General features: G+C 42.5%; 1 protein-coding gene across 3 annotated transcripts in view; it reads left to right on the forward strand.

Annotated features, from left to right (window-relative positions):
- The window catches only part of ELMOD2 (ELMO domain containing 2), an 82089-nt gene extending 68617 nt beyond the window's left edge, over positions 1-13472 (forward strand). For 2 of the 3 annotated variants that reach the window (XM_029597057.1, XM_029597035.1), the window contains exon 9: positions 8676-10185. In XM_029597057.1, coding sequence (XP_029452917.1) covers positions 8676-8827 — 152 coding nt within the window. In that variant the 3' untranslated portion in view covers positions 8828-10185. Of the gene's footprint in view, positions 1-8675; positions 10186-12910 lie in introns of those variants that run through there. The other variant, XR_003856000.1, reaches the window with a different exon arrangement.
- The last annotated feature ends 4677 nt before the right edge of the window (positions 13473-18149 follow it).

The raw sequence follows: 18149 nt of genomic DNA on the forward strand, positions 1-18149 counted from the left end.
TCACTCAACGCACAATTAAACTCTGGAATTTGTTGCCAGGGGATGTGGTTAGTGCAGTTAGTGTAGCTGAATTTAAAAAAGGTTTGGAGAAGTCCATTACTTGCTATTAATCAAGTTGACTTAGAAAATAGCCACTTCTATTACTAGCATCAGTAGCATGGGATAGACTTAGTGTTTGGGTACTTGCCAGGTACTAATAGCCTGGGTTGGCCAGTATGGCATGTTCTTATGTATGGCCTATTAGCCAGGGCAACCAGTATACTCATATGAATAGCGCAAAAAAAAAAACAAAACAAAGAATGCTAATCGAGAGAGGTTGGGAGGAAAAGTAGTGAATACACAACTTTCAAAAAAAAAAAAAAGGGGGGGGGTAACAGATCCACCTCAGTCACCAGTTTGTAAAGTGTGCACCCTGTCCCAAACAAAATAATTGTGTGGGAAAACAAACCAAGAAAATGAAAAAGTTCCTCTTTATGATGGAGCTGGCTAGATTACATACCAAATAGATGAGCACTGCAGTGTGTGGAAAGTCTCTCTCCTGGGGAGCTTCCCCAAATGGTTTACTTGGTACTAAACAGAAAGTGGGCCCAGTTTCAGTCTCTTACAGAGACACCATGGTCCATCAGATTCTTTCCCTGCCCTATCTCATGTGGCTGTAGCAAGGGTTTATGCTTGACTTCAGCTGAAAGGCTGAAGCAGTTAAGATGAGATATTGAATTTGTAACAAAAGGCAAGAAAATAAACCTTCTCCCTCCTGTGCTAAGATACTCTGTGTAAAGTTTAGATTACTTAACTCAGTCTCTTAGGAGGGTGGTCCATCCATGTGCTCCTGGGCCTGGATATCTCTGGAAAGGAAGTCTGTCCTTCAGTTCCTGGCTCCTTTGTACCTTGTTGGGATTTTACATGTAGCTCTGCTATGAAGCAAAAATAGCTGTCTGTCACTCTATTTCCTCAGAGCGCAAACATCTGTCTCTTCATCTCGATAATTAGCTCTTCAGGAGAAGAACTGATTGCAGAACTGCCAGATACACTTCTCTCTTCCTGGCTCCAACTCCTGTTGAACCAGCCAAATTGCATTTTTTCATCCTTAAATTTCTTTGGCTTCCTCTTCTGCTAGCTATGTAATGCTGTTATCTGGGCAGACTAAACAGTACAGCCCTTTTCCCCAACTTGTTAACAGTATGTGTGCTGTATGCTGGTTCTTGCAGAACATTTTTCATTTACAGGAGAGAACACGGGGTTTTTGATATATTTTATATTTCTTCACCTTGGCTGCGGTGGCTTGCAGTCTCTTCAGGATTGAAAAACTCTTTTTGACAGGTCCAAAACAAATCTCGCAGATCCAGATGCAGGCTCCAGCACATGATAAACTAGTGGGGGCAAGAACCTGGTTTATAGGAACTTGCTACACATGTACACATATATCATGGATTGAGAAGATTGCCTGAGAGGCAGGGAAGTGGCTACAGCTGCACATGCTCAGAGCATGCAGAAAGCTCTAGAATATTTTGATATCAAAATTCCATGCCGGGCTCCATTAGATGATGTCACCTATGTGTGAGGACTGCCATCCTGCTGTCACACCTGCTACAGGTAAGCAACTCTGCTTCCCATGCCATCATCACTGGTACCTAGGGTGGTGCAGCACAGGCGATTGCCAATATTTTCTGTCTCCAGCAGATGGTAGCCATGTTCTGGAGTGGTGCCGCAGGAGTAATGCTTCCAGGAGTAATGCAGCAGGATCTTAGCTTCCAGGTCTTTCCTTTGAATATTGCCTTCTGCTAGTCTATCTGTGACTACCGGAGCAACAGCCTTTGGGTTGCTCCCCTGGTAGAGCAGGTTCTTTGGCTGCCAGGATAAGTTCTTTCTTGTTTCCCTGATGGAGTGGCTCCCCGATCCAGGCTTCCTGAAGGGAGCCCTTTTAATATAGTAGGACTGGTGAGATGACTCTCACGGTTCTGGTTGAGCTGAGGGTTAGCAGTAAAGGACTCCTTCAGGTAAGTTTTTTTCTTTCCATGATTTCCTCCCACCCTTTCCCTCACCTTCCCTCCTACTCGCCTCTCTTGCTCAAGGCAGCCTTGCCTGGCTATATTGATTAAAGCTGATTGGGTTGTTTTTTTTTGGGGGGGGGGTTTGGAGGGGGGGAAGAGGAGAGAGCCCCTGCCCGTCACAGTACTCCTTGGTTGTGTATTAAGTGGATACTTTTTATGAGGGGTGTTTTGGCTGCCTGGCCTCTCGGTCTCTTCTCTGCCATGATTATTGTAAGGGAGTTTGGCTTGGCCTTCAGGCAGCCGATCGGGAGGCACTCTGGTCAGTGAAGGAGCCAGTGCTGGGGAGTAGGCTCTGATTGTGAGCTTGCTGGGACTATGGGGGATGCATGGATTGGTGCTTGGGAGTTACGCTTTGTGCATTCCTGTGATGCTGGAAAATGGAGGCTTCCTTAGGGGCTGTCATCTTCTTTTCACATAAGGTAAGTTGCTTGGTAGAGGTAGCAGTGGCCTCTGCTAGCGTGGCAGGCTGCATCTTAACAGGAAAGGCTGCCATATTTTTAAACTTTTTCCCACACTCTGCTCTAATTCAGGTATAAGCCGTTCTCTCACACGGAGCTCCCAGACAGAGCTCGAATTATCTGTAGCTCCTGGGTTCCATGATTGCACCTCCGTTTAGATCCATGGGCCAGGCTTCATAGGAAACTTCTGCATATGATTTCCATACTTATGCATTTATGAGGTTTGTCTTTCCCCTTCTGCTGTCAGTTAGGGAGAACCTGGCTAGGTGGGTTTGTTCCTCGAACCTGTCGAAGGGTACAAGTCTGCATGGATAGTACTTTCATTGGATGCAAGTTTTGTGGGCTAGGGAGCCCACTACCCAATTCGGGTAGTTCAGGGACTCTGCTCAGAAGAGGAAGCCCCCATCAATAGGCAAAGCAGCAATTCTCAACCGGTGTGTCGCAAAGCGCAAACTGGTGTGTCTCAACCTCTGTGGCAGAGTACAGCGCTCTCTGGTCTCCGTCTGGTGTGGCTAATCTTCTCTCTGCTTCCTCTCCTTCTCCGCCCAGGCTGTCAGCATTTTCAAGCTTGGGCAGAATGCTGGCAGTAGAGCCAATGTGAGCAATTACCTCACCTACAGAAAACCGCGAGGGCAGGGAGGGGAATGGCTAGGGGTGGCCCCGTATGGGAGAGAGGCCATTTTTACTAAGTCAGAAAAAAGAGGAACAGCATGGGCTCTGGGACTGATTTGAAGAGGAGAATCAGTGCGGGCCGGAATTTCAAAGAGGATCAGCATCAGCCCCAGTAGCCCCAAGAAAAATGAAGAGTCTCATTTTGCTGCAGGGACTGGAGGAGAACAGGCTGAGGCTGTTTCTGCCCACTTGTGCTTCCAGGAGGAGACAGCCTGAGTGTGTGTTTCTGTGTCTGTGTGAGACCGAGCATGTGAGAGTGAGACAATCTGTGGATGAGTGTCTGTATATTTGTATGAAACTGAGCATGTGAGCATGAAGGAGAGCGTATGTGGATATTTGAGAGAGAGGAGAAAATTTGTGTGCAGCAGCCTTCCTTCCTCTCTGCCTGCTAATTCCCACAATCTCTGAGCACCTGGAAATCAAAGGTTCCCAGGTATGGAGACCATGGGGCGGGGGTTATCCTTATTAGTTTTAATTATTGGATGTTTGTGTCCATTTTGAAGTATTTTATTGGTGTTTGGAACATTTTTGAGTGATTTTTTTTTTTTTTTTCCTGAGGAATGGTGATTCTAGTTTTCCATTGTTTGTACTGCATATAGGGTCTGGCTTGTGGTTTCCCGTTCAGTTTTTTGTCTGCACATTTCTGTATTTCTGTTTGTTTATGCTCTCTTCATTCTGTATTTGATGAGGGTCCATCTCTATTCTGCATGTATGACTGAGGGGTTTCTATTTAGGGATCTATTTTCCTAATAGGAAGTGGAATATTAGCACTGCTGCCTTTTCACAGGTAGGGTTGTTACTGTCTCCATGCCGGCAGTTACTATTGTTTTAGAATGGAGGTTTGCTATATTGTTAAAATTCTTGTACTTTGGCTTTGAGGGCTAAGCCCACACTGAACACGTTGCAATAGCCCTAATACCATCTATGGTTTGTCTTTTTTTTTTTTTTTTTATTGCAGGGATTTCTGTTTGTCAGCACAGTAGTGCATGTAAATATAATATACGAGGATAAGTCAGTAAGTCACAAACATACATGGGATTAATATTCATGAAATTTATTTAAATGCAAAAGATGAATTATTTACTGTGAAATATACAGAATATAGTCACAAACAGTTTTTCTGGAAAAACCAACTACTTTTCAACGTAATCGCCGTGAACATTTATACATTTGTCCCAGCGTTTGAAAAGTCAGTCAAAACCTTCTGCGTAAAAGTCTTTTGGCTGGCATCGTAACCAGCGCTTCACCTCTTGTTCCACTTCTTCATCACTGGTGAAATGTTTACCACCGAGGTGGCTTTTCAGTTTGCCAAACAAGTGAAAATCGCTGGGTGCCAAATCCGGACTGTATGGTGGATGTTCAAGAACTTCCCAGTGCAGGTTCGCAATTGTCTGACGAGTCTCATTCGAAGTGTGTGGTCTGGCATTATCGTGAAGAATCAGCACTCCTCTTTTTTCCAGATCTGGGCGTTTTCTACGAATAGCTCCTTTAAGCTTTAATAGAATAGCACAGTAGGAAGCTGAATTAACAGATTCACCACGCTTCTGAAAACAGATTAAGAGTATCCCATCTCTGTCCCAAAACACAGTCAACATCACCTTTCCTGCAGAAGGCACAAGCTTGAACTTTCTCGGTGTCAGTGATGGTGGATGCTTCCACTGCATGGAATCACGTTTCGCTTCTGGTTGATAGTGGTGCACCCACGACTCGTCACCAGTAACAATACGTGCCATCATTGATTCACCTTCGTTTGCATAACGGCAGAGATTTTCCAAACAGACACCCATCCGGTTGTTCTTATCGTCTTCGGTCAGCTGTTTGGGAGCCCATCTTGCACAGACTTTGGCAAAGTTCAATGCATCGTGTACTAAGGAATATGCTAATCCGTGAGAACACCCAATTTCTTTGGCAACTTCGTCAATTGTTACCCTCCGGTTAGCGCAAACCATCTCTTCAACCTGCTTCACAGTTGCCTCTGTCGCAATCTCTACAGGTCGACCAGGTCTGGTTTCGTCGTTCAAGTTGGCACGTCCTTGTGCAAATTTATTGGTCCAGTTATAAATTGCTTTACGTGAGAGACATTTCTCTCCATATACTGGATACATTTCTTTATGAATGTCTTTTGCCACTAAGCCCTTAACCCATAAAAATCAGACAACAGCATGTTGTTCTTCGACCGTACAATCTGTCAACACGGCAGCCATTTTCCTTGTGTACACAGCCCCTGCGCATGCACAGTTTAAATAACTATTTATGTACATAAGCACTTCTAAGGTGCTGCCATCTATGGAATATGACAACATTACAGATATGTTTTATTACCTTAGTAGAGAGATTTGTGACTGACTTACTGACTTACCCTCATACATGTTGTAAATAATTTAACCTCACTTTTTAATGTCATTTTTCATGTAAAATCTTTTAATACATAGTTTTTAATTGTGGGTGTGTGGGGGAAGGGGTGTGTGCAAGGCTGTACGATTCACCTAGATAGCCTGATACCCTTGCATCAGCCCTGCGAGATGACAAATTTCTTCCCTCACGGGGCCTGGTAGGACACAGGTCTTGTCCTCCATACCAGCAAGAAATGGCAATTCTCTTTCTCTCTTCCGGGACAGTGATAAGTCATTCAGATTTTGGAGATCATGGTTTTTTGGTTTTTGGTTTTTTTTATCAACTACCCAAAGTCCCAACTGGTTCCATCCCTACAGCTGGACTTCATTGGGACCAGGTTTGATAAGTACCAATCCAAGGCGTTTTTGTCCTGGGGCCCACCACTAAATCTGTCCCGAGTGGGGGCAATCTCTCTGAGACACCAGACCTCTATGCACAAGATGCCATGCTTGCTGGGCCACATGACTGCGACAGTCCACATTACGCCCTTTGCTCGGCTGTACATGTGCATGATGCAGTGGACCTTACGGTCCCAGTAGTGTCAGGCTACCCAGGACCTTTGGGTATGCATCAGCATCACACTATCACTTCGGGAGTCCTTATTGTGGTGGGAGGCCCAATCCATTCTAAAGTTGGGGATAACTTTTCAGGTCCTGACCCCGCAAATCACCCTCACTACCGATGCCTCCCACCTGAGTTGGGGAGCTCATGTTGCATATCTCTGCACCCAAGGTCAGTGGTCCATGCAGGAAGGGTGATGTCAGATAAACTTCCTGGAGCTCCATGCGATCTGGTACGCTCTGTAGGCCTTCTTGGATCGCCTCACGGTAGTTTTGATTCAGTCAGACAACTAGGTGGTGATGTGGTACCTGAACAAGTAGGGAGGCATGGGGTCGTTCCCCCCCCCCCCCCCCCCCCATATCAGGAAGTGGTCCAGATCTGGTCCTGGGCACTGTCTGAGGGCATAATTCTTTGTGCCATGTACTTTCTGGGAGCAGAGAATATAACGGCGGACATTCTGAGTCGCTCGTTTCACCCCCATGAATGGTCCCTCAAGCAGGAGGTTACGGATTGAATCTTCCGCCTCTGGGGGACCCCAGATCTCAATCTTTGTTTCCCTTTGCAACGCAAAGGTGGATTGTTTTTTCTCCCTGATCAAAGGGAACACAGGACTGAATTAGATGCCTTTTCCCATCATTGGGGCACTGGCCTCCTGTATGCGTACCCACCGCTTCCACTAGTGTCGAAGACTCTCCTGAAGCTCCAACAGAATCGGGGAACCATGATCCTAATCGTGTCCTATTGGCTACGGCAGATCTGGTTCCCCCTTCTGCAGGGTCTCTCCTTCCTGGCGCTGATCAGCCTAGGGACTTCCCCAGATCTGATCACGCTGGATCAGGGCAGCCTATGCCATCCCAACTTCTGGGCCTTAGCTCTCACGGCTTGGATGTTGAAAGGATAACCTTGCAGGCCCTGGATCTTTTAAAAGGGGTGTCTCGGATCCTGGTGGAGTCCAGGAAACCTTCCACTAGAAAATCTTAGTCTGAAGTGGAAGAGGTTCTCAGTCTGGTGTGAGAGACACCGGTTGGACCTGTTCTCCTGTTCCACCTCAAAACTCCTGGACTACCTCTTGCATCTCTCCGAGACTAGCCTGAAGACCACCTCCGTGAGGATCCACCTCAGTGCTATTGGGGCCTACCACCATGGGGTTGGATGGCTCACCCATTGCAATACAACTGCTGGTGGGGCACTTCATGTGAGGCCTACCAAAGGTCAAGTCTCCAATTTAGGCCACTGGTGGTATCATGGGACCTCAATGTGGTCTTGGCTCACTTGATGAGAGCCCCATTTGAGCCCCTGCGGTATTGTGACCTGAAGTATCTGTCCTGGAAGGTTATCTTCCTGGTTGCAATCACCTCTGCATGCAGGGTCAGCGAACTTCATGCTCTGGTGTCGTAACCACCTTTTTATATAAAATGTTTTCATGATAAGGTGGTTCTGCGCATGCATCCTAAGTTCTTTCCTAAGGTGGTGATGAACTTCCATCTCAATCAGCCTATAGTCCTACCCACCTTTCTTTTCCAAAGCCGCATTCACACCAGGGCGAGTGGGCTCTGCACACCCTGGACTGCAAGAGGGCCCTAGTCTTTTATCTAGAGTATGCCGTGGGCCCTAGGCAATCCACACAACTCTGTCTGGTTTGACAAAAATAGACTCTGAGTTGCATTGTCCAAGCAGACCTTATCAAACTGGTTGGCAGATTATATTTCGTTCTAAGTACAGGAGGGGACTGTAGCTTAGCGGCCATGTTATTCATTCTGTGTGAGCCATGGCAGCATCGGTTGCCCACTTGCATGCAGTGCCCGTGGGTAAGATCTACAGAGCTGAGATCTGGAGTTTTCTCCATACTTTCGCCGCACACTACTGCCTGGATAAGGACTGTCGACTTGACAGCAATTTTGGTCAGTCTGTCCTCTAATCTTTTTCAATTGTGAAACTCAACTGTACCTACCTTAGGCGCTGGGGATGGGTTCAGGCTGTCTCCCAGGTTGTAGCAGCACAGTTTGTTGTGCATGCTGGCACCTGTTAATTGCTGGCTCTTTAAGTTGGAAGCAACTTGTAGGTACATATTCACCCATGTGCGAGGACTACTATCCTGCTTATCCTAGGAGAAAGCAGAATTGTTTCCCTGTAACAGGTGTTCTCCTAGGACAGCAGGATGTTATTCCTCACGAAACCCACCTGCCACCCCATGGCATTGGGTTTCTTCGGTGTTTGTTGTTTGTTTTTCGGGAATTCTATGTTACAAGACTGAAGAGGGACCCTATGTGGATAGTGACATGCAGGGCATGCTTAGTATGCCAAAGTTCTAGAAACGTTTGACAAATGTTTTCCGTGCCAGGCTCCATCGGATGATGTCACCCTTGTGTGAAGACTAACATCCTGCTGTCCTAGGAGAACACCTGTTACAAGTAAGCAACTCTGCTCTACTTGGAGGGAATTCATGTGTGAGATGTGTGCATATCAGAAATGATTGATTTGAAAAGTGGAAAGAAGGTAATGGGGATGGCTCATGACTTATTCTGTTTTCTTTTGACAGGTTATCTGGTTTATGAGTTTGACAAGTTTTGGTTCCAGGAAGAGCCAGAAAGCATTATGCTGTTCAACCAATACAGAGAGAAGTTTCACAACCAGGTTAAAGGACTTCTAAGTGACCATGATGTGGTGCTTACCTTAAAGAAAACAGACTGACAGTTTCTGAATCCTGCAGTGGTTTGCACATGCGCGCACACGTTTAGCCTTGAGATGGAATTTTCACTCCTATTTAACCAAAAATCTTTAATGTAATTTTATGTTTATTTTTTGTTCTTGTTTTAAGAAGGCTTGTGGACAATCAGCTTTTGCTTGACGTTTTCGTAATTTGTCACTACTCATCGCTGCTCCCCTTCCAGAAATCATAGTTGCTGGATTGTGTCTTCAAATCTGTGTTTCGTGATTGATGGTTAGCCCTCTTGACATATGTACACCAAACGTACATGCAGGATATTCTTAAGGATCAACAAAATCAGCATTTTTGCATTGTGTGGGTTTTTTGTGTTTTTGGTTTTTTTTTTTAATTTACTTATGAGAAATAATAGCAAGGAACCAGCTGCTGCCAGCGCCAAGAATGAAGTAGTTGACAATCCTGCAATCTTGGAGTAGATGCATAAGCATCTAGGTAAGCTTTCTGAGATTCTTTTAACAAGGCTTTTAATTTCAACTATCAACACGGTGTAGCTCTTACAGAGCAGAAGCATTAGAGCTGAAATGTGTGTGCTTGGAAAGAAGTACCCACCCCCATCTTTATTTCTTTAGTGTAGAAACCTGACGGCAGAAAAAGACCATATGTCCCATCTAGTCTACCCATCCACCCAATTAATCTATCATTATAATTCTTATCACTCATTAGAGATCCCATGTTTTCTTGAATTTGGATACAGTGTTTGTCTCCACCCCCTACACTGGGAAGCTGTTTCATGCATCCACCACCCTCTCTGTAAAGAAATATTTCCTAAGATTATTTCTGAGTCTACCCCCTTTCACCCTCATCTCATGATCTCTCATTCTAGCGTCTCCTTTGCATTGAAAGAGGTTTGCTTTCTGTGCATAGAAACCTTGGAGATATTTAAATGTCTGTTATGTTTCCTATCTTGTCTTTCCATGCTTAAATCTTGGAGTCTGTTCCCATATTCTGTAAAATGAAAACTACCAACCATTTTCGGAGTCCCCCTCTGGATTGACTCCATCCGGTTTATATCCTTTTGAATGTGTTGCCTCCAGAATTGTACACAGTATTCCAAGTGAGATCTCACCACGGACCTATGCAGGGGCAAAATCACCTCCCTATAACTGCTGACCATTCCTCTCCCTAGGCAGCCAAGCATCTTTCTGGCTTTTACAGTCACTTTATCCACATGTATGGCCCTCTAAGCTCATCAGCTATAATGATCCCACTCTTCTTTTGTACTTACAGTATTGTAGGTGAAATTCTTCTATCTCTCACTTGGATTTTTGCACCCTAAATGCATTAATCTGCATTTTTTAGCATTAAATCTTAGACAATTCCTCAAGTTTCGCTAGATCCCTCCTCATGTTTTCCACATGTTCCTGGCTGTCCACCCTGTGGCAGATTTTGGTATCATTGGCAAGAAGGCAAACCTTTCCTGACGGTCCTTCTGTCATCTCGCTCACAAAAATATTGAAAGGACCGATCCCTGAGGCATACTACTAGTAACCACCCCCTCCTCAGAGAAAACTCCATTTACCACTTCCCTTTGTCACCTCCCACTCAGCCAGTTTGTAACTCAGTCACTCTAGGTCCCATAACAAGGGCATTGAATTCATTTTAAGTCTCCTATGCAGAGCTGATTCAAAGGTCTTACTAAAATCAAAGTACATTGCATCTAGTGCACTCCCTTGATCCGGCTCTCTGGTCACCCAGTCAAAGAAATTGATCAGATTCATCTGATAAGATTTACTTCTAGTAATATTATGATGCCTCTGCTCTTGCAATCCATTGGATTCCAGAAACTGCACTATAAGAACCTGCCATACTGGGTCAGACCAAGGATCCATCAAGCCCAGCATCCTGTTTCCAACAGTGGCCAATCCAGGCCATAAGAACCTGGCAAGTACCCAAACACTAAGTCTATTCCACGCTACTGTTGCTAGTAATAGCAGTGACTATTTTCTAAGTCAACTTAATTAATAGCAGGTAATGGACTTCTCCTCCAAGAACTTATCCAATCCTTTTTTAAACCCAGCTACACTAACTGCACTAACCACATCCTCTGGCAACAAATTCCAGAGCTTAATTATGCATTGAGTGAAAAAGAACTTTCTCTGATTAGTTTTAAATGTGCCACTTGCTAACTTCATGGAGTGCCCCCTAGTCTTTCTATTATCCGAAAGAGTTTTATCCTCTGTTTTTAGCAGCAATTCCATTGGTTTGCTCACTACGGGTGGACTAATTGGTCTGTAGTTCCCAGCCTCCTCTTTGCTTCCACTTTTATGACTAAGAGCCCCATCTGCCTGTCTCCAGTTCCCCCAGAGCTACTCCTAACTCTAGAGAAGCATTGAAAAGGTCAGCCAGCGGAGCTACCAGGACATCTCTAAGTTTCTTTAGTACCTTCAGATGTATCTCAGCCGGCTCCATCACCTTATCTACTGTAAGTTTAGTGAACACACTTTTTCTGAAAATCAATTTGAGGTTTACCCCAATTCCAATCTTATTTGTGTGCGTTTTTGTGTTCCTGCTCCAGGCCCTGAACAGAAATATTAAGCATTTTTGCTTTTTTCCTCATCAGCCTTTACATATTCTTCCTCTTCACCTCACAATATCACTTTTGCACTTTCTTCTATCACTAACATATCTTTAAAAAAAGCCTTGTCACCCCCCCCCCCCCATTTTACCAAATTTGCTTTTTTTTTTATTCTGTTTGAATTTTTGCATTTCTGACTACTTTCCCAGCTTCTCTTTAAAAAAAAAGCTTAGTGCTTTGTTGCTTACCTTCTGAATCAAAACAGATCTCAGAACGTTCAAGTCTTTCCTTCCTGTTTGATTTTTAGCATCTGGTTCTTTTGACACATTGGTACTCTGGGTGCATATTGATGACTAGTGCTTGGTGATTAGTTTCCTAAACGTGATACACTGTGCTTTCACAGTCTCGCATACCATTTTGTGATTTTTATCCCATTTCAATCCAGCTTTGAAGAGTAAGAGGGCTACCTAGGATGACACTATTTTGTGGTATCCTTGCTTTTGCCACATCTGCCTTTGCAAATGATGGAAACATCCTGAACATTGATTCACATACAAGTCTCCAAGGTTTTGCATTGGGTGCCTTTAGCTGAATGTCACATAAATTTGGTTGATGGATGACAGTGCATCGTGTTGAGATTTCTTTAAAGAAAGCTGTTTTGGGCAGTGATTCAGAATAAGGCACAAAGGCCAAATTTCAATCCATTATGTTCCTTTGTTAAAGGAAATCTTTTCTTCAAGTCAGTGGGAGCAAATCTCTGATGTTTGATATTTCTTCAAATATGCTGAGGTTTTAATTAATGCCTTCAGTGTGGCATTTCAGCTAGAAAATATAGTTATATTTAAACATGTTGGCTTTCTTTTGAAGAAAAAAAGCATCAGTTTTGTACAATCTTTAAAATAAACCCTTTACAAATCGCTTGAAAATTAGCTGATGAGCATTGGTTTTGTTGATTCCTAATTATACTGCAGGTCATTTCCTTGTCCTCTGATTATGAATGCTGCTTAAAGTATTAGAGGGGGTTTGCTTTCCTTTTTATAAATGGAAAATGTTTTTATATTTTTTTGTTTTGGGTTTTTTTTTTGAGTGTTTCAATCATCCATTTGTCTTCCTTGATGCCGGAGTTTAAGCTTCTTTGGCATAAGGTACGTTGCTGGCAATGGAAAAAGTATTAAATATGTTGGGTTTTTTTGTGTAGTCTTTCCATGTACATTAGACTCTTGTTGATGTAAAGAAATGTCAGATGCATGCCTCCTGATGACAGACATGGACAGCTGCTGCAAGCCCTTGTCGTCATACTAGTTGCAGAAAGTCATATGGAGAGAAATAAATCAAAGACACTACTAAGTGTTCAAATCCTCAACTTGTCTGAAAGGTGGCTACATTTCTTTGAATCTCTTTAGTTTGGGAGCTATCTCTGTTTCTGATTTTTGATCCCGAGCAGCAAATCTTCTTTGCTGAAGAAATTTCCTGTTGTCTCATTCGTCAGTGGTAGAAGTTTGTAATTAAGTAAATCCATCTTTTCTTTCTTTAGGAGAAGAGAGAACATATTCTGCAGTTTTAAAAGAGGGGAAGCTTTTACATGACATTGTTCAGAAATGCAGCACTCCTGTAAGTAGAGTAGAAGTTGGCAGATCAGGACTCTGTCTACCAAATCTGCCTGGTTGTCACTATAATCTGGCTAAGGGTCAGCCATCCATCTGCAGGAAATTGTTCCTTCTCTCTGAGAAGTGAAGCCAAGTCGTCCTCTAACCCATGAAGACAAACTTGCCACTTCCCCCATTTTGTATCTGACTGTATGAAAGCCTTGCTGCTGTGTCATATGCATTGACGTAGACTTGCTGCTCTGTGCAAGTTGGCTTTGTTGTCTCCTCTTAACCTCTGTTATTCCATGGGATTGAGCAAATAGGTATCTATAATACCTACATTACTTGAATGTAACTCAACTTGAGCTACCAATGAAAAGGCATGAACTAAATAAATATAAATATAACTTTCCAACACCCAGGTATCCTGTCTCAAATTTCTTTTGCCTACTTCTTGAAATTGAAATGTGAATTTGTATATACAATCATCCTGAATATCCTAGAGTATGATGTTTTTCATATTACTAAATTTGACAGGATTAAATATATAAGGAAAATAGGATTGTTTTTGAGTGTAAACATTTTGTATTCGCTGATAGTGCCCAAGGATGACAAATTGAATATTCTTTAGAGAGATCTGTATATATATATTTTTTTAAACTGAGAATCTGGTTCATTTGCCTGTTAATAACCTTGAAAAGCAACCCTGGTTATGGCCTTCAAATACACTGTAATCCCCTTGTCTGAAATGGTTCATAAATTTAAAAAAAACAACAACAAAAACTGATAACTACTGACCTAGAATTCTCAAAGTGTGTTCCCATGGTCCTTGGGAGCCTCTTATGGGATATTTGTTGCTACTTCCTTTGCAATGGCATCCTTTCCCCAAAAGAAGTTCCACCTGGCCTGCTGCTGAGGAAGAATTGGTAGACATGACTGGAGAAACTGCAACCCTATGCTTCCAGTCAGAGTAGGAAAAACAGCCTAGTTGAGACATCTACTCTAGAAATGATACACAAGGTGGTCTGGGAAGTTGGGGTATCGAAAAGAGACAGAAGAAGGAGTAGGAGGGAGAAAAAATTAAAGTAAGACTTTCATGATTTCATATGATAGTGGTGAAATCACGATGCTGGGATTCTTTGCCTTGTTGGCACCAACCCATAAGTTATCTTGATGATAGCACTTTTCTACAAAAGTGCCATTGAAGGACTGTTGAGGCAGTGAAACTGCAGCTAGGCAGGAGAAAATTTTAACAAGTAATCAAATGCACAAAGAGAGAGAGAGAGAGAGAGCGTCACAAGTCTATGCAGTAGCTTGGACAAAAACAGACTGGGGCTCATACGGCAAAATTTGCTGAGCTCTGAGAGATGGGTCCATTAGGTGCCCATTGGATGAAGTCACCATGTGTCGTGGCTAATTCATCCTTTCCACGGAGAAGTCTGTTTACAGAAAAACAAACTTGCTTTCTTGCAAGTAAGGAGCACAGATGTTTACTGGATTGTCTTGTACCAGGAAATGCTGAGCAAAACCCTTACCCCTGCTAATCTGAGGGAGAGCAAACTGCCAAAGTTCTCAGATTTCCCTGCTGCCACTGTTGATTGTCCTCTGGGACAGGAAAGGGGACTGAGAAAAATGCCAAAGGAGTCCTTGGCAATTTAAAAACCATTGCTCTTACTTCTTTTATAGATGGAGTAAGGGGTTAATTATAGGGAATGATAAAGCAGAAGCTATTTATTTTAAATAGTATTTTAATAGAGCAAAGCCATTAATGGAAAGTCATAATGTATAAACCACTTTTACTGAAGAAAACATAAATGAAAAGATTTGTATTGGTTATTAAGACTCTGTATCCTGTAGGAGATATCAGATGTTTTTACCACTGTATGCACCCAAATATGAAGATTGACCCCACAGAATGGTCACAGACATGTATGTTTCAACAGAAAAATAAGATGAGGAACTTTTTGACCAGAATAACAGTATGGGCTCAGGTTATCTGATCTGCCTGTTTAACCTTTTAGGTACCAACGTTCCACAAGTGGAACATTTTTTCATATACTTTTAATTACTTGCAAATGTTTTTATACCATATTTATACCATATTTGGGTCTAGTTAACTAAGATATGTAAAAATCAGGAAATAATTCCCTCAATGAGCAGGATCTAAAAGGTTAACTTTATGGAAAGAAGCTATAGCCCTTAACAATGAGCTAAGACTGCCTAGGACAGGGACATGTCACAGACACAAAAACAACCCAAATCTGCCCAAAGACGAAAAACAACTTGGCCAAAGGGAAGTTTATCACAGCACTGATACCACAAGACGACTCACGGTTCAACAGTTTGCAGGATTGAGATTGTGTACTTGTCCAGAGTCACCATGCAGCAGAAGCAGTGACACCCCCCCCCCCCCCCCCGAGGGGGGGCCAGCAGTCTGAAATGGAAAAACAACCCTAACCACCTCATTGCTGCCAGGGAGAGGGCTCAAGGTGGGGCAGGTGAAAGAACCATTAACACCTGAAGACTGCACCAAAGCCAGCTCCCTCTTCCTCCCTGCGAAGAAGCAGATTAGGTCCAGTGTCCTGTATGACTGCATATAAGGAAGCCTTGCTGTTACCCAGCGATTTGTCTTGACCCTGTCTTTTTCTCCAGGGCTCAGATTAGCCTTAGCCAAGTAAGCGACTAGGATGAAGAATACCTGCTCTCTTAGGCAGAAACTGCCTCCAAGACTGCTTCAGGGTGAAACGGAAGGTAATGTCCTAAAGTTATGGGGGTAGTTAGCTAATTACATTTATTACTATATCCTAAGCAAGTCAAGGTCTTTGATTAGGTTAAGTTTACTAATAATGCAGAGCTTTATTCAGTATAAGCCTATGCTGTGGTAAAGACTGTAGAGGCATTTGTCACCTATTTTATTCTAACTGCTAAAATGTCTGAAAATAAAGCAGTCTGATTCTAAGACACACGTGTCCTTTCCTAGACTTTTCAGATCACTAATAAGGTAATAAGTGGTAAGTTTTTCTGTAGTATAGCTGGTATCCCCCGGAGAGGAAAGCAGATACCTTCCTTCCGGCTACATATACTCTTATTGCTTACAATCCAACCATGCTCCTAGCTAATGAAGTTTCTGAAAGAGAACATCTCCTTTCACCCGCCGCTCAAAATCCTCTGGTTGTGCTCTGTGACCTATACATTATGCTGCTGATTTCCCAACATTCAAGTATAGTTTCTTCTCAAAAAGTCAGTTACCAACTCTCTCTAATCCCTCACAGATTTTGGCTAAATCTTCTGTAGAATCTTCACTGAACAGATGCTTTGTATGTCATCCACAGGCCTGTGCATGTTAAGATGATGAAATGGAGCCAAATCAAAATTAAATAGATTGGGGGGCTAGGAGTTAACACCATTCTTGTAGGACTCCACATTTCATCTCCCAAGCAAGAGTCAAATTGTCCCATATTCACATGTTCACCTATCTAAGCAAGGATAAAAATCAGCAGGTAGCCATTGAAAATTTGAAGCCACGAATTGAGAGTTGGGTAACTGTTTGAAAATTTTTTCCTCATACTGAGGATGTTAATCACTTAGTGAAGTTTGTGTTTCACTTTCATTTGTGTGTAGATCATGTTTTTGATTTGCACCATTTCTATTCCAATTTTCTACCCATTCTTTTTAGAGGTGTGGGGGGTTTTTTGGTTTTTTTTTTTTAATGTTCTGGTGTGAACTTAGGGGTTGATTTGGAATTTTTGATATGGGTGGTTTTCCATAGATTTCTATGTTCGTTATCTACCAGAATGGATGTGGAAAGAGAAGATAATTTCTTCTGTGCATGGGAAGATGTAATGTTGGTCCAACCCATCTTGTGCTCTCTTTTGGTTTGATATTCTGGATTAATGGGCATAGGTTAATTTCAAAGCACAACACTCAATAGTCTGACCAGGAGAGTTCTGTGGTTTGTATCTTACTAATTATTCATTTAGAAATTGGAGTGGGGCAAATATCAAGACCAGGGTGTTTCTAGATTTGTAGGTTGGCTTGTTCACTAGTTGGGTTAAATCCATATTCTGTAGTGAGGATAGGAATTCTTATGAGGTGTCCATTTGTAGTTTATCAGAAAAAGAGAGGTCAATAATACCATACAATTTTTTTATTTAAACTTTTACAAATTTTAAACACCTTATACAAAGCAATCAAATCAGTTATAATAGCCAGGACCAAAACATATTGCACAATTAAGAGTATTCCAAAACAAATCAAACACAAAAGACAAGACAAACCAAGAGGCATTACAGAAGGGCTCACAAAAACTACATATGCACCAAACTCAAAACCATTTATAATATAAAAATTCTCAAATTTTCTTCTTGCCAAACAAATTGGGGCTAGGAAGACAGAACACCAAATATCTGCGACTATCACTAACTTTGAGGCAGATATTTTGTGTTCTTGCCAAATAAAATGAGGATAGGAAGACAAGAATTTGAGAATTTTTATATTACATGTGGTTGTGAGTTTGGTGCGTATGTAGTTTTTTGTGGGCCCTTCTGTATTTTCTTGTTTGTCTTGTCTTTTTTGCGTTTGATTTGTTTTGGAATATTCTTAAGTAAGAACATAAGAACATAAGAAAATGCCATACTGGGTCAGACCAAGGGTCCATCAAGCCCAGCATCCTGTTTCCAACAGTGGCCAATCCAGGCCATAAGAACCTGGCAAGTACCCAAAAACTAAGTCTATTCCATGTAACCATTGCTAATGGCAGTGGCTATTCTCTAAGTGAACTTAATAGCAGGTAATGGACTTCTCCTCCAAGAACCTATCCAATCCTTTTTTAAACACAGCTATACTAACTGCACGAACCACATTCTCTGGCAACAAATTCCAGAGTTTAATTGTGCGTTGAGTAAAAAAGAACTTTCTCCGATTAGTTTTAAATGTGCCCCATGCTAACTTCATGGAGTGTCCCCTAGTCCTTCTACTATCCAAAAGAGTAAATAACCAATTCACATCTACCCGTTCTAGACCTCTCATGATTTTAAACACCTCTATCATATCCCCCCTCAGTCGTCTCTTCTCCAAGCTGAAAAGTCCTAACCTCTTTAGTCTTTCCTCATAGGGGAGTTGTTCCATTCCCCTTATCATTTTGGTAGCCCTTCTCTGTACCTTCTCCATCGCAATTATATCTTTTTT

Source organism: Rhinatrema bivittatum, chromosome 1, assembly GCF_901001135.1.
Source record: "Rhinatrema bivittatum chromosome 1, aRhiBiv1.1, whole genome shotgun sequence".
Taxonomy (NCBI): domain Eukaryota; kingdom Metazoa; phylum Chordata; class Amphibia; order Gymnophiona; family Rhinatrematidae; genus Rhinatrema; species Rhinatrema bivittatum.